The sequence below is a fragment of the Cornus florida genome, unplaced genomic scaffold, assembly GCF_030987335.1.
Source record: "Cornus florida cultivar Cherokee Brave unplaced genomic scaffold, ASM3098733v1 CherokeeBrave_3.0.0_Hap2_Chr11, whole genome shotgun sequence".
Classification (NCBI taxonomy): Eukaryota; Viridiplantae; Streptophyta; class Magnoliopsida; order Cornales; family Cornaceae; genus Cornus; species Cornus florida.
The window spans coordinates 88,776,158-88,799,274 of record NW_026775581.1 but is presented as its reverse complement, the minus strand read 5'-3'; the positions used below and the strand labels follow the sequence as shown (position 1 = coordinate 88,799,274).

At 32.5% G+C, this 23,117-nt stretch overlaps 1 protein-coding gene across 4 annotated transcripts; it reads right to left on the bottom strand.

Annotated features, from left to right (window-relative positions):
• Window positions 1-1,466: 1,466 nt before the first annotated feature.
• Window positions 1,467-11,887, bottom strand: LOC132285979 (plasma membrane ATPase 1-like). 4 transcript variants are annotated; one of them, XM_059788223.1, is made up of 21 exons: window positions 11,828-11,887; window positions 10,991-11,110; window positions 10,751-10,849; window positions 10,510-10,647; window positions 10,228-10,362; window positions 8,575-8,754; window positions 8,110-8,316; window positions 7,681-7,800; window positions 7,102-7,221; window positions 6,712-6,834; window positions 6,120-6,224; window positions 5,889-6,033; window positions 5,279-5,443; window positions 4,962-5,200; window positions 4,831-4,863; window positions 4,641-4,722; window positions 4,334-4,494; window positions 3,872-4,084; window positions 3,321-3,503; window positions 2,970-3,148; window positions 1,467-2,068 (listed from the first exon to the last, which is right to left on the bottom strand). In XM_059788223.1, the coding sequence occupies exons 1-21, from the start codon at window positions 11,885-11,887 to the stop codon at window positions 1,975-1,977; spliced, it is 2,901 nt and encodes a 966-aa protein (XP_059644206.1). In that variant the 3' UTR covers window positions 1,467-1,974. The 4 variants fall into 4 exon arrangements, with proteins under 4 accessions (XP_059644206.1, XP_059644207.1, XP_059644205.1 ...); XM_059788224.1 differs by having other exon boundaries at window positions 3,872-4,054; XM_059788222.1 differs by having other exon boundaries at window positions 10,510-10,664; window positions 10,750-10,849; window positions 11,828-11,881.
• Between the last annotated feature and the right edge of the window lie 11,230 nt (window positions 11,888-23,117).

The following is a 23,117-nucleotide window of genomic DNA, read 5'->3' as shown; positions in this document are numbered from 1 at the left end:
AAAAAGATGGGAAGGATTTTTTTAGTAAGGGAATTAAAAAAAGGACTTCAAAATGCAAGTACAATAGAATAAAATAAAAAAAGGACGTTCAGAGATTAAATTTTCAACTCCTTATAATATATCATCACACTTATGTGAATAGTTTTTTTTTTCAATTTATGAACTTTGATCAAAATATATCACATAATTCACAATTATCTAATAATTGAAAGTCGAATAGGCGCAACATTATTAATTTTTTTTTTTTTTTTTTTCTGGCAATACAAAAGCATTAGATTGAGCTCCACTAAAATTGAGATGAGAATGTGATTCATTTCTTTAGAGAGAGAGAATGAGCATCGATGGCTTAATTGTAATTTAATAGTCACCATGTGAAGTTTAGTACCAACACCTTTTTCTTTTAATAGTCACCATGTGATATGCACACTTTAGAAACGCGCGTGGAGTTTTGAATTTTTGTCAACTAAAAATGTGTGAAGCGCATGAAAAGCACGGGATTTGCCGATATCTGGCTGACCTTTCTGAGTATCCCAAGAGGTTTTACCGTGAGCTACATTGGACTACACTAATATCTTGCAATACAATATCAGCAACGGACAATGAGATAAGATCAAAACCTACATTTGAACCTATTTGAGTTTTGCTATCACAACCTTATATCTAATGGACTACAAATCAGATTGTATATCAAGAAAGATGTTACAAAATCAGCATATCAAATATTTTATTTTTTATTGTGATATCCAGGTGTGAACAGTGTGATGATGAGAATTGGTTGGATAAGGACATTATGATGGTAATCACGTGTCTCCCCCGTGGCAGACATGGGTCCAGCCCAAACCAATAAGGGGAACCATTATATGGACCCAAGCCCATATTATTTGAATTAAAAATTCCTGTCAAGGCCCAAGATTAGGTAGTATATAAGACCTTAATTATCAGGTTGTACCTTATAGATCTCTTTTTACCTCTCAAAATAAAAAATTGAAGTATTAAATTTTCACATGAATAGATGGGTGGGTGACTTATTTTTCACGATTATCAAAATTTATGGTCTAATGATATCTCCTCTTTTTTAAAAATAAAATATAGAGAGTTCGAATCTCTCCAATTTTTATGTACATTGATTTCGACTACCCAATGTAATACTCCATTTTTTCTAAAAACAATTATTATAAGATAGAAATATATTCAATCAATAAATTAGTTCCATTACTTTCATTCTATAATGTATTTTGCAAGGACAATTATATTCTCTATTTTGTAAAAGGGATTTAGATGTATTTGTCCATATTTGGCCCCGCAAAAAAATATTATTGCACCAAAGGATAGTTGCTATCACAAAATAAAAAATAAAAAGAGAGAGAGGAATCATATACAGGGGAGATAATGACATAAGTTGCATAAACCAAATGTTGAAGTCAAGATCATATATAAAATATATAATTGTTTACACTTATCTTCTAACCAATTCCCATCTTGAGTGACAAAAGATGGATCAATATCATTCGTTAATTTCACCACGTGAATTATTTGGACGTCCAACAATGAGAAACCATCCAAATTGCTCAGAATAAAAAAGGTACCCTCAATCAATGCATCCGTGAAGCCATTACATTTTACAAATGCTAAATGCGTGCTATTTATTACTCCGTATAATTTTTTTTGTTATTAATAAATATTTTCTATTTACCCAAAAAAAAAAAAAAAAAAAAAAAAAAACTGACGAAAAAAGAAAAGCCATAACTATTATACTGAAATATTAATGAAGGGACTGCATGCAGAGATGGTTTAACTTGAAAATTAGAACAGCTCTGTTATTGATGATGATCAGAATGTCTGAGCTTTGTGCACAATTAAACCCCCAAACAATGATGGACCAAAAAAAAACAGGAGGGGAAGATTACATAAAAAAGTAAAATCAGATACCGAAATGAACAACAATAAAAAAGACAGTCGTGGCCAAAATGCCGATCAGAGTGTATAATGTGGGTTGACATCAATATCTAAGCCCCTTAGCTTCGCAAAGGACTCAACCCTACCTTTTAAAGTGTGAATCTCCCTTAATCTGCAAGGCAAGAGTTTAAAATTACAAGTTTTAGGTTGTGTAGGAACATGCATACATGTGGTATTAAAATTAAGGCATCCAAATTGTACAAGCTTCTGCAACTAAAATGCTATTTTCGAAGAAGTCCTGTCTACATGGATACAAAAACTTACATACATACATATATATATATATATATATATATATATATCATCCTCACCAATTGACTATTCTCAGACTTGAAGGCTCTATAGCTTATGAAATTTGGGATAAATGTAATGGCATACTCTGCCCTGTTTGGTTCAATTTTTTATTATTTATTATTTTTTAAAAAAAAGATAACTAAAAAGACACTTTTAAGAAATTAGACCTTTTTTAATTCGGTTTTTATAGAACAATTTCCATAACACTATCAAATAATGAACTTTTGAATGGTTTTTTGCTTTTCTGAGAAGGTTTTCATAGAACAGTTTCCGTCACACTATCAAATAAACAAACTTTTGAACGGTTTTATGCTTTTCACTTTTAAAAAAAAAAAACAAAAAACTATTCTCAAAAAACTGAAACAAACAGACCCTCTATTTTCTGAGTTGAAATAATTGTGGTCTTCCCTTCTTCAAGAGCACAAGCGATATGGAAAAAAAATGAGAGAATATCATATATACTTTCAAGGGGTTTTTTAGCGTTCAAATCAAATGACCTCAAGTAGTTTCTAGTAGTTTCTCCCATAATCCATGAATCATGATTTCATACAGGTTTTGAGCATGAGGATGCTCACTATAATCCTGAGTTAGTCTCTACAGTAGAGATGGTTTGAACTAACGCATTTGAGAGATACTACTGGAGTCTACTCAGGAAAGTGGATATTACGTAACCTTGTAGAGTATGAATCTTAAGTAAGAAATTCAAGAAAGAGACTGACCTTGCAATCTCCGCACGCCTTTTGGCTTCTTCGGCCATGATATTGATGTCCCTGAAAGTGTGTGGTTCAGCAAACAACTTTTTTCCCTTAGACTCGAGGCCATGAAGGGTCCGCTGTTCGGTTGCCCATGCCGCCTCGCGAGCTTCCTTACCAAAGTCCTTTGCGGTGGAGAAAGCCGTCTGGTAAAATAGGTTTACAGTAAAACATCATAATCTTACCCCACTAAAAGCAAATTATGTCAATGGAACTAATGAATATTGGAGCTAAATCATCATTAAATTTTGAAATGCATATGGATTATCTCAGCAACAAACAATTAAATAAATATGATTGTGATTCAGTTTCACTCACTTTTTGGTTTAGTAGCAGATTCCAGGCTCTCCCGCTGAGTGCATATCGGACACCAAATTTGATAGGATCAAGAAGCAAGTAGGTTAATATGTTGTACAGCCAAATAACACCAGTCCAACGCCAGCCAATCTTTCTAATCTCAGCAAAATCCGATGAAACCACTGCAGATAATAAAGTTGCAAACTACAAAGAGAGTGCATAATCAATTTCAGAACTAAGCATCAAAACTGAAGTAAATCGCATAAAGAAACTATACTCAATGAAAATAAATAAATAAATAAATGAAAGTTAGAACACGCCCTTCAAATATAATTTACAAAAACATGGGGTGAAGGAAGTTCATAATATTTAAGAGCATATTTTGTAGATGCTAAAAGAACAGGAAGGCATTTGTAAAATTTGGATAAGGTGTCATTCTCTCTCTTCCCTTCTGTTTGACTTTAAAATCTGAAGAGTGTGTCATGAAGCATGCACATAATTCCCATAAAATTTAATATATGTAATTATTCTCTATTATCTTTATATGTGGAACCTAAAGTAAGTTTTCTTACCAGCTGAGCAATGAGGAAAGCAGAGACGAGAAGAAGACCGGGTCTTTCCATGAACGACCAACCCCTAGAGCGCGTCACAAATATTAATGCCTGGCTTATGGTGCTAACTTGAAGGTATACAGCAGATGCTAGCTGTGCATTCAGAGCTTTGGATGTGGCGGCATCTTTGAGATTGTAAAGGTTCTTGTTGAAATCTGTTACATGGAAATGTTTCTGAGGAAGAAAAATGAGAAGGATTAGAAGTGTTCATCTTGGTCCCTTTTTCAATATTTCACACAGCTGAAGTACACACCCTGGTGCCTAAATAAATTGGTTTCATTACTTATGATTGACCAGACAAATTTGCAAAATTGATATCTTTGTGCAGTTCTCACTTATATACACCAGTAAAATTTGTTCACTTCACCAGAAATATATCTGAGAATGTGGAGGAGAAGATGTGAGACAAGGTACACGATTTACCGCAAAGAAACTGGTTTCATAAGCAGCAAAGAAAAATAAAACGGTCGTCAGGGCGAGGTAACTGCCTATGACAATCCCAGTTGCAAAAATTTCACTGAGCTTCCAACTGTCAGGAAGTGGAGATGGCTTAACCCTGTCTTTAGATATTGTCATGATAGTGCCTGGAAACAAGTTCTTCGTGAGATATATCTAGAAGATGATCAAAACGCAAATCAAGAGCTCAACAAGAAATACAATGGTCATAAAACTGCAAACACTTGCTGTTAACCATGAAAGACAATGGAACTTAAAGAGTAGTAATGCTTACCATCATTAAGAATGGCAATGACAAGGACCATGAAAGGAGGGAAGTTGAACTCCCAAAAGGCAGTCAGCAACAAAAACCCCAACTGTTTACAAATCAAGATGCCAATTAGAAATTACTACTGCAGTGGGTACACTTGTTAAACTTCCCATGTAGTTCAAATTTTGGAAAATAGTAGCCAAGGATCACGTACCACAATACGTATCGTGATAGACACTGCATATATCTGGGGAGAAAGGAGAAGAACGTCAGCATTTATATTCAAGAAACTACATCTTAACAAACATTTCACTTCCTTTAGGAATGACATATAAAAAAATTTACTGTGTAGTTCTTCATTCTTTGAAAGATGGCACGGCTTGTTAAGACAGCACTAATGATTACACTCAGCCCAGGCTCAGTCAGAACTATATCAGAGGCACTTCGAGCAGCATCCGTTGCATCATCCACGGCAATTCCTATGTCCGCTATCTTTAATGCAGGTGCATCATTCACTCCATCACCCGTCATTCCACATATGTGTTTTCTACCTTGTAATATCTTCACAATCTCATATTTGTGCTCTGCATGAAAGTATGGGGATTTAGAAATGGGATATAAAAGGAGATTCACAAGGTTCCATGAATAGCTAATATAATTACCAGGAAAAACACCAGCGAAACCATCAGCTTTCTCAATGAGCTCTTCAACTGGGAGAGCTGCAACTGATGCATCCATATGGTCGCCAAGCAAAGATGATGAAGGGTACATGTTTGTGCCCATTCCAAGGCGTCTCCCTGTCTCCTTAGCAATTGCCAGTTGATCACCTAAAAATTGACCCATAGGGAAAAAATTGAGAAGCATGTAATTTTAGCAATTGCAGCAAGTGGCAGATTTATCTGAAAAGAACCAGTTGGACAAAATTTTACATCAAACTAAAATCTTAGCTGAGTCAAATTGGATAAGTTCAAACTCAACCAAGCAACCGATTTGAAGAACTTCTTTCATTTTTATATGATAGCAGTAAATTTTTTTAATAATGCCAAAGGGTAGTTCTATTTATGTGTCCAATCTACTCCACATGCCACACACCCACCATTTGCGGGGGGACACAAGAGTATCTAATTACAACCTCATCTTATAAATTGACCCCTTTTGATCTCTTGATAACTAAAAGGCTCTTGACAGCATAACCAAGTCTCAAAATTGTAAATACCTTAAAAAAAAAGTTGCATTAGTTAAATAATGGAGCTAAACAGTTGTGATGCACACCTGTGATCATCTTGACACTCACTCCAAGATCTAGAGCTCTTCTAATTGTTTCAGCACTGTCATGACGAGGTGGATCGAAGAGAGGGAGAAGACCAATAAATTCCCAGGGTCCACCAGGACTGTCTTTGCTACCATCAGGTACTTTCTGTACAAAATATATAATTTTCATCCATGAAGGCAATGGAGAATAATACTTTAACGATACGCTTGAGTGAATAAAAGCTTAATTACCTGGCGAGCAACTCCAAGGGATCGAAGTCCACGCTCTGCAAATCTATCTATTATTGAGTGCACCCTTTTCTCAATTTCTGATTTGTTCTTTGCCAGATTGAGAATCTAAAAGTCACACATAAAAAGAGTTCAATATACTTGAGCATGTGGCTGTATTACACGGATAGTTAAAATTGTGAGAAATAGTCGTGCCAAAAGTGACATGATATTATTCTGAACGTCTACCCTAGGACACATACCAAAGAAGAGTTCTTGACAAAGGAAGATAAGAACACATTCCTAGTTTATTACAAGTTTGTTTGGATATCTTTTTAACCTGCCTCTTTTTTGCCTCACTATATATCTAAGTGAGTGAATTACCCATTTCTGACAATGGCATCTTGAAATCTTCATTATACCCTAAGGTAGAAAAAGATGAAAATTGGGCAATTTAATTAATTGGTCATGTCCTCTAGTTGTAATAATTGGAGATGAGATTATTCAAACAATTACTCATGTTTTCACAACCGGTAAAATCCATGAACTATCATTATACATTGAAGTAGTCATGAACTGATAAAAATTTAACATCTCAAAGTGATACACGCTGTACCTGTTCAGGTGCACCTTTGCTCACTCTGTGCATATTACCCAATTTGTCTGTGTATGTAAGTGCGGTCCGCTTGTCAGTTGGATTGAACGGAAGGAAGTGAACTTCTGTAATTCCAGTTCGTGCCTAACAAGAGATTAACAGAATATATTATCCCTGTTTTGAGCACATTTTACAGCCATAAGGAAAGCAATTCAATATTAGCAAGCTGCTAAACTAGTTAAAATATAAACTTAAATAGTCAATCCTCAATGGATGCAAATATAATTAAGCCAGAGGTTATGCAAAACAAACAGCTTCCAACTGGACTACTAAAATCAGATGTATACTCATTTTCAAGTTCAGACAATAGTTACCGAAATTTTCTAATCAGTACTCCGTATGAAATAATACCTCCTTAGGATCAGCCAGCATTGAAACAATTGCAGTATCAATTGCATCTTGATTCTCCAACCTTGAGGCTCTTGCAGCCATCAGCACGACCATGTCTTTGTCAACATCTTTGGCAAAAACCTGTAGTGACATGGAAGACATAAACGATTCTTAATATACAAGCTCTCACGTGGTGAATTGTTACGCATATATCCATCAACATTAATTCTAAGAAAAAGTAAAGCAGCGGAAGTCTGAATGATTTCATTCTTCTTCTACATACAACACCATGCATCTCTCGCATGTGCAGTCTTTATGTACTCCAGATAAGAAAAAAAATTATTTTAGAGTGTTGTGCCTAGTTACAAAACTAACAATCAGGAAGATATTTAGCAGGAATACAATCAAATTTTTACAAATTCTCTTGAATATTTTAGTGTAGAAAAATCTTCCTTATAGGATTGTACTTGTAGCACGCAACATTAATATTGTAAGAAGAGCATGCCTTTAGCCTAGTTTCTATAGGCGAAGCTATGTTATAGAGTTTGTTTCGATGTTAGTCAGGCAAACTAAGCAATAAAGAGAGAACAAAGATACGACCTCAATCATATTTTTATCAACCGTAAGTTTGTTAAGAGTTAAAGTGCCTGTTTTGTCACTGCATAACACATCCATCCCAGCCATTTCCTCAATTGCTGTCATTCTCTTTGTTATGGCACCCTGCACAAAAAGTTGATGTATATTATCTCAAATCGTTCGCATTTTTCTTTTGAAAAGTAAGATTTTTACTAGATACAATAAAAAAAGGAAGAGCTAAGAGAGCTCTCAAACAAAATAGCTAGCTACAAAATGCAAGAGCAACAACCAGAAATATCTGGTCTTATCTATAACAAGCAAGTAGTTAAGGCCAATCTAATAAAAATATAAAGAAAAAAGTCGTCTACAAATTAATATTATCTATACATTAATGAAGAGAGTTTGAGGCAATGGCACTATATGCAACAGTATATCAATGAAAGCTTCACAAACCTGCTGAGAGAAGCGATGGGAACCAATGGCCATGGTAACAGAAAGAACTGTTGGCATTGCAATGGGGATGCCACCAATGAGTAGAACGAGAAGGTTATCTATACCTTCACGATAAGGCCTCTTTTGACGCCCAAATATTACTATTATTTCGATTAACATCCCGATGGCAATTGAGCAAATGCAGAAGTTGCCAATTGCAGTCAATACCTGAAACCATCAAGAAAAATGAAAATTATGAAAATAAGCAATTATAGATTCTCTCTCACATGTTACATGCAGGACCCTCACGTGTTATAGTTTCTACTGGTCTATAAGCATCACATATAAATCTTTCTTGTCACTGAATGCTAATGTTAGGTCATTTAATTCACGCTAGCAACACCAGGAAAAGGTTAAAATTCCACCAGTATATGGATCGTCAGATTATAGCGTATAATCAAGATATAAGGAGTTTCTAAAACAAACCTTCTGGAAATGCCCAACATGGGTAGTATTATCCACAAGATGAGCTGCCTTTCCAAAGAAAGTATGAACTCCAGTTGCAATGACAACTGCTTCAATTTCACCTTGTTTACATGTTGAACCTGAGTATACCCCACTACCTGGACCTTTGGTTACCGGAAGCGACTCTCCTGTAAGGGCAGACTGAAAATGAAGACTACATGATCAAAACCCTGGAGATTTAAGTATGACAATTAACTTCAATAAATCATTGTTATGCAAACATTTAACTGTTTATGTCTGTTACATGGGAAAAACTAGGGACGGTATATGGCACATTCATCATTTACGAAACATATAGTAAATTTTTAGTTAAGCAGTTGGTTTTGTGTACCAAAGAATCCAAAGTTTATTGAATTCAGCAATGCCACAACATTACCATGGGAACACATTGAAACATAACTCTTTGGCTACAATACGGAAGCTCAAGGCAAACACATAAAGCATGATTTTCTAAAATGATCTTGAAAAATCAAGTGAAAACCCATTGTTAGCTTCAATTTAATCTCTCATCTACGAAATCCTATTTGCCCCTAGGCCTTGGCTCAGGTGTTAAGGGTGGTTGAGGCTGGGGAGGTCTAAGGTGCGGAACTTTATTTTTTGGTTGGGAGAGGGGAGGTAAGCATGTTAGGTTCAAGCCTTGCCAATAAAAAATATTAACTATTTAGAGTAAATTATTGAGCATGTTGTTAAAATCTCAAATTTCATTACATTGGAATCTTTTTTTAATCTTTGCTTCTTTTTGTTGATCTAATAAACCTACAGTCTACTTTATCATAATATACAGTTTGTGTAAGTTTTTGTAATTATGCATAAAGGCCAATTTCGCAGAATCTATTAAGTTGCTTTCATAAACATTTAGGTCAGTTTATTTAAAAGAAGTACTATCCAACAAACATATAGGGTATACATGGATGATAGCTTGCTTCAAGCTTCTTAGATCATTAACGTATTGACCAGTAGTGAAGTTAAACTTCTTGTATAAATTTACTTCATCCTGGTGTTCTATAGATGTTAAAAGTACATGAATGGTAGTCTATACATATATACCCTCTATAGGAACATTGGCATGAATTATTTTCCCTTATACATTACTTAAATTTAAACATGCATCTTGCTTACAATTATTTGACTCTAGATTGTTTTCATAATATAACAACAATAATTTCAGTATCATAAAAATGGTTGATTATCAGATTGAAAGATGTATCCATTAGCAATATCACAGCTTAACATCACTGGACATTGGATTAATGTTCAAAGGATTTACTTTAAGCAGGGTGCCCAAGTTTGTCTGATACATGTGACCTCCTATCGGGAAAAGAATAGCAATAGCTAACTGATCAATCAGTGAAAATATTGTCCGTTCATTTAAGGGGAAATGTTCTAGATTGCAAGTTTATAAATTTGAACTCATTATGCTCTAATAATGTAAAAAAACGAGAACGATATAAAACATTTCAATATTTGTCATTTTTAATTATATCCATTTAACATATTAAATTATAGTTCTTAACCATCTCATCAGTACAAACTCCAAACAGAATAACACCAACCAATACATAAGCAACTATAAGCTACTGATCATCGGTATTATGAACTAATATGACTACATACTTGATCAATTTTCAGAGGATCTCCTTCAAGAAGCCGTGCATCAGCGGGAATTATATCGCCTAGTTTGATACTAACAATGTCTCCTGGAACCAATACAGATGCATCCTCCTCACTCCACTTTCCATCACGTAAAACCTGACAAGAACAAATAGATTTCAAACCAAAGCAACATAAAAAATTTCAAATAGGACGAGGGCAAGGAAAGCAATGCTATTAGTGCAACAAAATAAAATTGAAAAGAATAAGAAGTGGAAATAAATCCCAAAATTTTGCGAAGTAAACCTTAGCTTTTGGAGCCAACCGTGCCATAAGGGCTGCAGCTGCATTTCCGGCATTATTTTCCTCAATAAAACTTATGGTCGAATTGATTATAAGTAGCAGCAGAATGCCAACAAAATCATGGTAATCCGTTTGCTTTCCCTGTGCACATAAGTTTTATAACAGCAATCATAAATTTTGAATTGTAGTTAAATTTCGTAAATAGAGATTTGCAAAATAATATGAGAGATTTATGTGGACTTACTCCTCCGTGTGCTAGAGAAATAGCCATGATGGCAGCTGCTTCCATAACCCATGACAAAGGATTCCACATAAAGCCCAAAAACTTGAGTACTTTATTCTCCTGCGAAAAAAATGACAGATTAACAAGTTTAGAGACATGGTGGAAACTGAAAAATAGGAAAATTGTCTTCTTAAGGTTAATATAAAAATAAGTAATACAAGTATACAAGAGAAACACGAGCTGAATCAAATTACAAGATACCTTTTTCTCTTCAAGTTTGTTTTGTCCAAAAATGTCCAAACGCTTTTGAATCTCATGGGACTTGAGACCCTCTTTAGTGCATTTCAACTTTTCAAAAACTTCTTCGATGGGAATGTTCTCCTGCCATGGAAAAATGATAGGTTAGCAAATTAGTACTAGAGGTTGAGCTATAGCAATGAACTCTCAAGCTCAGACATGGAAGCTGATATTGGTGATAGAATAGTCATCACTTAATATAATTGATTCTGCAACAAGAATTACAATCTAATCTGCCAGTTCGTATATACTATTAATATTATACAGGATGCCGCTAAGAAATTATCAGAAATGAAATTTTCCTTTCTTTCATTCTGTGTTGCTGCTGTAGAAACTAATAAACATATTAATCATAATGCTTGTAACTGGAATGAAGTATTATAAGCTTAAATGGACTTTTCAAATCTTATACAAGTCTCTATCCGGTCTCGCTTCAACAAGGATAATGTTTTCATTCAGATCCAGCAATAAATGGGAGGCTGCTAATTTGTGCATCTCCACATAGCAAGGACACCGAAAAGCCATGTTGGCGACATCACATACATAAAAAATAAAAAAACATGGTTATTCCAAAATACTGGTTTTGTCCTTAAAGAGATGAGCTATTTGACAAGAAGCGAGGGTGCCTTACTGAGTATGCATTCGTAAGATTATATCACCAAACAAGTAATTGTGGCACATTTTAGACTGACAATGATGCCGGTTAATTTGCAGATACATGATCTCAATGATCAAAATTATGGAACAATTTAAATCATAATTAGGTGCACCATAAAAACACAGTAATGTTAACATATGTACCAAATCAATAGCTTCTTTGCTGATAGCTTCGAGTGCAATTGCTGTCTTGTCCATGTCCATTGTGGTTCGGCTCCTTCAAAACCTAGCCAACACTGGGAAAAGAAACCCACATATTTGGAAACTTAACTGAAAAAAGGTAATGAAAACACAAATATTTCGTATCTGCATTTCATATTCCTCTCACATTTAAAAGCCACAGAATTGTATATGAATAGCTAAACAAACCCCTTTAGCCAAAATTTAAAGCTTTTATTCATTTCTCTGATCTACATTTTTCTTAGAAATACCATATAAATCAACAAAATTAATATTCACGAAAGATAAAGTTCATCTAGTACCTCACCTAAGATCAATTGATTCTAGTGGTCTGGCATATATACACATACAAATTCATGTATACTATTTGAGCACACACTAACTGGTGCAGCATTACTGTATCATCATAATCACCAAAATTAAAGTAGAAATGAAGCTAATTATCCAAACCCATCAGCTAATATTTCATTTAACTGTTTCAGAATAAAATAACATTCATTTAAAATGCAACAAATTAAAAAAACACAGGAAGAACAAAATCAGAATCAAAAGTTTTAAACCGACCACGTTTGTGTAAAGAGATCCAAAGAATGGATTTGATCAACAAGAAACCAGTTGAAGTCACGTATGCTCCCCAAGAGTTTGAGAGAATTATATGACATGCAGAGTGTTTGAATATATAACCTGCCACGAGAGACATACTGGCACAAAATTCTATGTTAATGAGAACAAACACAAAGGACATTCCACAGAGTTAGAGAGATAGAGATGAACATAGACTGCATTGGATTGAAGACGAAACACCAGCTTGTGAAGCTCCGCCGCCAAGAATGTTTTTTTCCTTCTAAGTACTGTGTTGTCGGCAATTTTGGCTTTGAAGTACTGTGTAATTTTAAAAAATTACACCCTCGTCCCATATTAGTAATCTATTTTTGTCTTTTACATTTCCTAAATTAGTTGTACTCTTTAAAAAATTAAATAAATCAATTTTATATTTTTATCATTATCCTTAACTTTTTAAAAAATTTCAAACTTTGTAATTATATATATTTAAATTAGAAGGGACAAATTGATAATTTTAAAAGTAGACAATGCATGTCTCCTTAAAACTTCCCATTTTTTAAAATGGACCTCTAACGTGAGACGGAGTTAGTATAAACAATTGAAATATAATATTTAATGTAATATTAATCTATGTGTATATATTTTGAAAAAATAGAATCCAAAAAAGAGAATGGTATTATGGTACAGTGTGAATAAAATAGATGAAAAAATAATATGAGGAAAAAGAAAAATTAATTTCTCTTTAGCAATTGTTTTAATTTTTCAAAAATTTTAATTTTCCTTCCTGTTTTTATAATACTTTATTTTTTATTAGACCTGACTGACATTAATACAATTTTCTTCTTTTTTCTCTCTTGAATTTATATAATACAATTTTCTTATTTTTTTCTTTTGAATTTATATAATAGATATTACACACGTCTACTTGTAGATGGATTAGCAATTTGTAATAATGAACTTGCATTTTATCGAGTATTTAGAATTTTAATAATAATAGTGGGGTATTAAATGATTAAATATATAACAAAAAGTTTTTTTTTTTTTTTTTTTTTTTTTTTTACTAAAACTGTAACCAGTGTGTCATAATAAGGCACCGTTATTGTTTCACCAAAAATTGCCTTCAATAATAATAATAATAATACGATTAATATTAAAAATTAAGTCTGTTTTTGAATCTTCGTTCTTCTTTAGCTTGCTGATAACTTTGGAATAACTGTATTCGAGTTGGATCTGGATCATTTCGTAGTTTAGAGTGGTCAATTCCAAACTCAAACGCCAACAAGAGGCTAAGATGGACAATGAATATATTAGATTATAAGTCAAAACAAACTTTTAAGACACTGATTTGTCATTATCAAATAATAAAATCCGAATCATTCATTAAAAAATGAACACGTGTGATATCCCCGACCACAAGTCCAACATTGCAAATGCTGTAAAGTTCGTGCCGACCAAGTGAGACTAGTCCTAAGTAATTGTTTGTCGGGTGTCCCATACAGAGCTGACGAGGTACATCACAATATGAGATGACCCCTTCTTGTATCCGAAGTGTCCCTATGCAATTGCACCAAAAGAAGTATTATGTTCTCTAATTTTGTTGTTGGTTGCCTGTTTTTGTCCTAATTGGATATATATATATATACACAGAGAGAGAGAGAGAGGGAGAGCAAAACAGTTCCGTATCAATTTGGTGCAATTATCCTATTAGCATAAAAAGACATTAATATCTCTCTAATATAAATTTTTTGGTTAAGTGCAAAAATTCCATGATATATGGTGTTTATGCAGAAATGCTCCTTATTTTTTAAAAATGTACATTTCAGTCTATAAAATTCAAAAAATATACAAATAAATCACTCCGATCCTTTTTAGTCAAAATTGACATAAAATAAATTTTAAAAAGAGTTAAGTGTAAAAAAAATAAAATAAAATAAAATAAACCTCTACTATCTATATAGTGCAAAAAAGTTACTGTATGATATAAAACCCCATATACTTTTAATTTGGTGCAATTAACTTCCGTTACATAAAAAGATATTAATATCCTCTTGTTAATAAAACAAAATAATAGTAAAAAAATCAGACAATGTTACTATTTTAGAAATTCTCTCTGATTCACCATGTCCAGAGCACATACTGAGGAAGAGAGAATGAAACAGCATGTGCAGTGAGATCACATGTACGTCGCAATTACAAACTGAGGAAGAGAGAGAATGAAAATGGAGATTGCCTTTTTAAATTGAAACTGCCCTGAAGAGAGAAATCGCCATATCAGCATTAAATGATGGAAAAAAAAAAAAAAAAACAAACAAACAAACTTGCTTGCAAAAGTGACAGAGATAATGATACCATTAATTATTATTTTTGTATCAGTCCGTCGCAGAGGCCCTCATCGCCGCCGATCCAAGGGTGGCCGTCGGTACGTTTGGAGCTCACCTGAATTGGGTCACCCAAGGCTAGCCGGAACTGAGCTCTGTACTCATCACCGGACTGATACAAAGGGAAGCTAGCTTGCCGGACTGTACACTGAAATTCTTCACTCGTTTTGGGTTTTCAATGGTGTTCACCGGAGATAGAACTGAAACACGCCGGAAAGGAGCTGTTCACAATGATCGCCTGAACTGATTGCAAAGCCATGGTCACCGAAGCTTTGTAATCTTGCCGGCGTTGATCTCTAAAATTTTCTAGGTTCCTACCGGCGACCTAACCAAGAAGATGTGTTAAAATTTTGAGCAACAGTTGGTGTAGATGTGTTGCTACAAGTTTTGATTCAGTAAACAAGGTTATCAATTTCTTTATTTTTTATTTTTTACAATAATTTGTTTGATTTCTGAAACTTCACCTATGTAAATTCTTGCTTGCTTTACTCTGTATATTGTGTACACATACATAAAAGAATGTCCATTTGCTTCACTTTCCTCTATTTTTAACTATAATAAATTATCTCAACAGAATAATTAATCCTTGCCCATTTCAACAAAGTCTGTTTCATTGTTGAAGAAATCTTAAGAGATGGGCGTTGCCAGCTACACTCTGTTTTTGGTGGTGGCTGTGATGCACAGTGGTGAGGGGCGTAAGATTTGGCGGTGGCTGTGATGCAAAGTGGTGAGGGGTGTAAGAGAGAAGCATGTAAGAGAGAAGCAGTGCCTTAGAAAAGAGTAGAATAGGAATAGAAAAGGGTAAATTAGGGTTTTTAAATTTATTTAATGTCAATTTTGACTAACAAGTAGTCAGATGAGCTTATTTGCACCTTTTTTAAATTTTATGTACTAATATGCACATTTTCAAAAAGTAAGGACTAGTTCTGCACATACCTTATATATCAGCGGGATTTTTACACTTAACTCTTTTAAATAAAAATAAATAAATAAAAAAATGACATTTTATCCTCATTTAAAAAATCATATATTATACGTATGTGTGTATACACACACAATATCATAATTTTCTCTTAAAAGAATTCATATTAGACCAGGTCGATAAGTGTTGTACGAAAAAGTAATTTCATTGCCCTCGAGTTGAAGAAAGTAGGACCCACAACACCCTTTTGGGTCCCTTAAAAATGTAAAGTGAGCAAATGCATGCAATTTTGAAATTACAATGATTGTAATTTCCAAATATAAAGAATAGTAATTATCCTTAAAACTTATCATAATTACTATATAAACCAAATGCATTATTTGTTGAAAATTTATTAACTTTACAATGAGTAAATAAAAAATTAAAAAAAAAATCCATTTTAATGTAATAATCAAGAATCAAGAAGAATAAAGTTCTATTTTTGAATATATCTTTAATTTAGTTCAGAATTCATTAGTAATTAATTATTTATAGTTTTGTCATTACTTATTGAATATCTTAAATATATTTATTTTAGGGTTAATGATCTTAATTGGATAATATTGAATTTTGTAACTATTAGTATAAAATTTATGTGAAAAAAAAAATTCAAAAATTAAAGTTATTGGTCTTAAATTAATAGAAATTTTTGAAATTTTTAGGCTCGGTCTGGTTAAATGAAAATTAATAGTGGTTATATTCTATTTTTGTTTAGCATGAATTTTTTACATTGTCTAATTTTTCTAAATATTATTTCATTTATATTAGAGAGTGTATTAATGTCTTTTTATGCAGACACGGGGGTAATTGCACCAAATAAATAGTATAGGGGGTTTTTATATAGTAGAGGGGTTTTTTTGCACCTAACCCAAAAACAAAATAGGGTTTTTGAATTTATTTTATGTCAATTTTGATCAAAAAGTAGTTAGAGGGGTTTATTTGTATCTTTTTTTAATTATTTTATACACTAAATGCACATTTCAAAAAGTAGAAATTATTTATGCACAAACCCTATATATGAGGGGATTTTTTTTTTGCACTTAACCCATATATATACTTATATAGTTATAAGTCGTCCCACTAGGTGTCCTTTGTGGCTAACCTCCACTGCCTCTGCAGTGACTTACCCGACTCGGATGGGGAGGTGCCCTTCCGAGTCCTCGAAGATTAGTCGTATTGTTGAGGGATCTTAAGGGTTCATGCCTTTCCAGGACACCTCGAGTTAACAAAAAAAAAAAAAAAAAAACATCTAATTATGAATTTATGATCATTATCTACTTGTATTAAAAGAGCATATATTACCACCATCTTATGATAATATACCATGCGAACATAAAATAGGCCATTGATAATTTGTTTATCATTTTTTCATAAACTACCAACGGACTATTGCGAGCTAGAGCAATTCCAATGCAATACTAAATGGGCTATCAATTTCAAAATATAGCAGGTGAGTTTAACATGAGCTCTTTAATGGGCGGTCAAAATATAGTTTTGCCAAATCTTGTGCCAAATATAACACAAACTATATTATTGTTATTGCTTCTGTCAAACTGAAATATATGGGTTTTGAACTTCTGATTCTTGTAGATTTTGAAGTTTGGTGTTGTGCTTGTGTATATATATATGTCAGTGTTGGTATATATATGTGTATGTATATATATGTGTGTTTATATATATATATGCTAATCAAAAGTTACCTAAATTTCAAAACTCAGTTGAATTTGATGATTATTATTTTTTATTTATTTTTAATAAGGCAAATAAGCTAAATAAAATACAAATACTTACAAAAATAAAAAAATAAAAAATAAAAAAATGGTTATTGAAAATTGATAGTTGGGAATGGTAGTTGAAAAATAATGATACTTGTGTTAAAAAATAGCATTTTGGATGAAATGCTCCATTACAGCAGCATTGCTAAAATATAACATTTTGACACTGTAATTCCTCTCAAAATATAGATTTGACATGCAAAAATAATATTTTGCATTAAAGATGGTCTTAGAGGATATCATGCTATAATTTAACAACACATCAAAATTGAGAAATCCGTTTTCGAGAATTCTTAAAGCATTATTTAATAACTCAATTCAATAATGCGTGCTATATACATACATCACTTAAAAGAATAACACCCTTTTTGATAACTTCAATCTATGTTTAAAATTAAACTCATTTGACGAATTTAAAAATAAGTGCACTTAATAAATTTTTAAAATAAATTTCAATTACCTCTTGTGAGGTTTGTCAATATAACACATAAATTCCTATCAGTGATGACCATCCAATTTAATAAAGATAGTGTGTTTTTTTACGGTTTTAGTTATGAATTGTATATTAATTAAAGATGTTATTTAAAGTATTAGAAGAACAAAATTGACCTCTATCAAACTTCTCTTGCTAACATCAGAAGAATCCGTGAGGCGCCTAACGGCAGGAAGAATTTGTTACATAAACTAAAAACTCATAGGAGGTAACTAAAATAATAAAATGTAAAGAGAGTGTATGTGAAATATTGACAAAATAAATAAAATTTATCCGTATTTTTTAAAGTCTTGGCAGGCTTAGGTGCTTCACTCTGGTCCCCTGGTTGTTATGCATAGTAGATTACACCCTTGGGGGCCTTGGCCCATGCTTAAAGGCTTAGGCCTGCTTATGTTTGCCCTGTTGGGCCTTGTACATATTTACAATCCATATAAAATTACATTAACCTTTAATCTCAAAGAATTCTTAATTTATAATTAGCTCTTTTAATCTCAACCCTAATAAAATTCAATTATTAAAAATTTCAGATTTATTAACATATATCTATAAGATCTAACAACAAGAAAATGACATGATGTATTTATTACAACAATAAATGCGAACCTAGAAATGATGCTGAAGTGGTGGTTGGCTGCAAGGAAAATATCATAGAAACAAGGTGATTGATTGGCTACAAAGAAAATACTAGAAGCCACATAATTAATGCAATCTATTCCCTTTCAAAAGGCAGAAGCTTACAAGAGAATGAGATTATGTTGAACTTATAATATCAATATTGTGGACATTTTGGGTGGACATTTATTATATTCTTACAACCAAAAGATCCAAACAAGAATATAATTTAAGGTCTTACTAATGAAGTATTTAAAGAATGATGTCTACAAAGACAGATATAGTGTTATTGGCATGTCATGATCCTCTTGTTCTTAGCATGATCATGATGCTCTTGCGCTTAGGTTTCTCAAAATGAACAAACTGATGAATTGAGTGAGTCTATATCCTGTTTATTTGAAATTTGTCATTTAGTTGTGTATCCATATTTGTGCTTCTAGATGTAGGATTATTTATTAATTATGGCCCACATGATTTAAACATATGACATATTTTATTAGTTTGTGGTTAAGTAAATAGATATATATTATATTATTTGGTTAACTTATCAATAACTTTTTGATAATTAATTATTAGAGAAGTGTTTTTCCTAATCCTTTATAAAGTGTATATTCCCATCAATTATATACACTAATGTTTTATGTGTGCAAAAAGGTAAGAGAGAGAAATCGGTTTCCACGTTTTGTCTATTGTTTGGAGTTGCAGTTTAGCACATTGTTTGTTTCGCAGAAAGGATCTCGACGTTTAACTTGATCTCTACGAGGTTTGCTATTATGCATCGAGTCTAACTATTTATTTATGCTTTATAAACTTGTGAAAATAATGAAGTTCAATTTCCTACAATTATGATTTGTGTTTAATGTTCTCACACAAATATTATAACATGTTTATTTGTGATTAATGTTTGACGCGAATAATTATAATTTACACTAAATACGAGTAGTAAATGGCTTAAGATGTAAAATGGGCTAACAAGCCCAAATTCAATTCAAATATGGGCTTTAAGTTATAATTGTGCTCATACAAATTCTTACATTGGATCAAGGAGTTTGTCGTTGAATCTTGGATTCCCGTTATAAAGGAGAAACTAATCTAGCTTCCAAAATAATATGGGCCCTTTTTATGGACTCTTATACGGGCTCATTGGCAAATCCAGTTCAATACATTCATCAAGCATCAATAAAATTTGCATGAAGCCATGAACCCACAAACACATGTATATATATATACACACGAGAATAATTTACGATATACATATACTATAATAAATAGAGTTTTCCGGAAGAAAAACCTCCTAGTGGAGGAAGACATCTAAGGATAAGAATCATAAGAACAATGATATCATCTCATCATGCAAATGTGGTGTCATCTGGACCAATTAAATTTCACCATACAAGTTTGTGGGATTTCAGGGTGAGTCTTGACGCAATAAAAATGTTGCTGCTCTTCCACTAAGACATGGAGGTCAAGAGTTCGAAACAAAAAAATAATTTTTCATATACAAAAATAAAATTACATATATCTAACTCTTTTCAAACCCATAATTTAATTATACCTTATTAACAACATTCCTCGTCAATATTTCTGACTTTCTTGGTCAGCGTTCACATGGACAGCTAGGCTGCAAAGTGACATGCTCACATGGGACATGGCAAAGGTTTGAATTTTTAAATCTGAATTCTATTCAAATGGTTGAATTATTAGAAAAAGTGAATTTTTTCTACTCTTTTCAACTTTTAATCAAACTTTTGACTAATGTATCTAAATTTCAGCCTTACTAACATATTAATACGTGCTTTCCTCAACCTAAAAATTTTATTATTATTATCTTTTTAAATTTCTGCAAGAGTTTTTTATAAAATAAATATGGCCCCAATTGAATTAATTCAAAAGTTTAATCCATATATGAAGTTTAATGCTTAGGTCTTTTTTTTATTATTATTTTTATGCTTCTTTTTGCCTTTTCATTTTTTTCTTTTTTGTTTGACTTATGTTGATCTCCTCCAGATATAAAAAGTTAAAAAAAAAAAAAAAAAAAAAATGTATTAAAAATAGAAGAAAATGTGTAGACTTTGAATTTGGAGTGGATGTTCAAAAGCTAAATAATATTGCAGTGCTAGCTTGAGATTTTAAATTAAAGTATGAGATATTTAATAATAAGAAAAATAATACTCCTGATAATTATTTATGAAAATAAAAATATAAATAAAAATACTATTTAAAAGGATAATAATTAATGTGTTTGTGGAAAAGTAGTAGTAAACAGAGCTAAAATGTCTGTATCATCAGGTTGATAGATGGACTTTTCTAACAAATCATTGTGTGTCAAATAGGAAGTGTAATTGCGTAATTTTCTCTTTTTATTTTTATTTTTTACGAGTATTTTTTAAAGGAAGCTGTGGGTTTGAAGCACAACCACGTGGTCATTTCAGGTGGGTCAACTCAGACTTTTCCACTTCCCAACTGCATTATTTAGCTTGGTCAAAGTGTGTTCCAACTTCTTCGTGAATTGAAATCAAATCTGCCGCCACATTCTATGGTTTATTATCGCACGTGTATTATACAAATGGTCTGAATTCTTGTTATACGGTATAACAAATATAAAAAATAAAATAAAAATCTCTTTAAAATAAGGAAAACAAAGCTGTTGGATCGATAATTATTGTGCACGTTCAATAGTTTATTATTGCACGAGTGCTACAGGAACGATCCGAATGTACTCATTGCACGGTGCAAGGCGTAAAAAAAAAAAAAAAAAAATTCTCTTCAAAATGAGGACAACAAAACTGTAAGATCGTTAGAAAATGATTGGTCAGAAAATCGAGTTATTAACTCTATATTTAACCATTTAATTAATATTATTGTTTAAAATATGTGAAAAGCTAAATAAATTATTTAATATATCTTTCAATCCAATATTTAAAATTGAAGACATTCCTTTTGTTACGGAAGGAACAAAGGAAAAAAGTTGGGACTACATTTTTTTCTTCTTCTTAGAACACATGTATCGACTAGACAAAACACGCACCATTCAATTTAAGAGTGTGATTCGAAAATGATACTTCAAGGACTTACCTCTCAAATCTCTGCCAACACCATTATACCCATGGGGAAAAGTTGGGCCTACAAGACTCTTGATCTCATGAAAAGAGTCCTGAGTTTTAATTATTTAATAGTTGAATTGAAAGATTTATTAAAATAGGTTGTTTTTTATTTTTTATAAGTCTCATAAAAATTTGTATAGGACAATAAAGTCCTATTTTTCATAAGCAAATACATCAAAGTTTTATAACTAATACAACCCCTCTTTTACCTTTTTCATATATCATGTATTTTGTGTAACTAAATTTCTCCAAATATTTGTGCTAAAATTTTGATTGATTTAAGGATTTTACGAAAAAAAAAGAAAAAACAAACTTTATTTTAAATTCACGTTATATTTGATACACTGGAATAATTTGATGCACTTTTTTAGATAACAGTATCTCAATTTTATAGAGATTTATTTTTTTATTTTTGAGATTTTAAAAAATATTTATGAAATGGTCTTATATAGGTCATTGTTTGTAGTAAATGGTCTTCAAAACTTCAAAAAAAATAATCAAAATTCATTAAATACTCATTTTTATTAAATTATATTATAAAAAGTAATGTATGAGTGTATTTTTTTATTTATGTGTGAGGTTAAAAAAATTCAAGACCGTGATAATCGAGCAGATATGGAGCCAAGTACATTTACACTGCATTTGTGACTACGCAACATGATCATTAGCTATTGTCCCAAAAACACAATTTTTTCAGAAATTATTAGATGGTCCCGGACTATTAATACTTGGTGGACCAATTCAATTCAGACTCTCCGATTGAGAAAATAACCCCACAAGAGTGTATTATTATAATACTGTAGAGGCCGGATGGTTTATAGATTCGAAAATAAAGCTTCGGAAAAGCCTGAGTGGACCATTTATCGGATTGAAGGAAGAAAGTTGTAATGGCAGGGGAGAGAATTTAGGCAAAAATGTCATAAGTGCATGGAAGGGAATACAGCTTCCGGAAAAACTATCCTTTGTATCACCCGGTACCCTTATTTATAAGAGTCCTAGCACATGCTGACACGTGCCTTAGTTTATTCGGTACTAGCACCCATGCACTTTAGCCATCCTTGGCTGAAGCGTGGTCACCCTCTCCACTGAGGTCCCTGGTCCATATACCATGGTTACGTGACACACCCAGCGAACCCCTCCTTCAAGCCTCCATGCCACGACAGATCCCTTTCCCCGTTTTCTGTTTTGGGATCATAGCATGCTGCGACATAACGACACACCATGAATGCTTGAGTTAGAAGTTGTTACGCACCAACATCATAACCCCCTGATCTGTATATTAGACCATGAGAGTGATGCTAGGTGGGATAGCATTGTGTCGCGAAACATGTTACTATCTCACTGAGCATTACTAACACGCTCTGTTA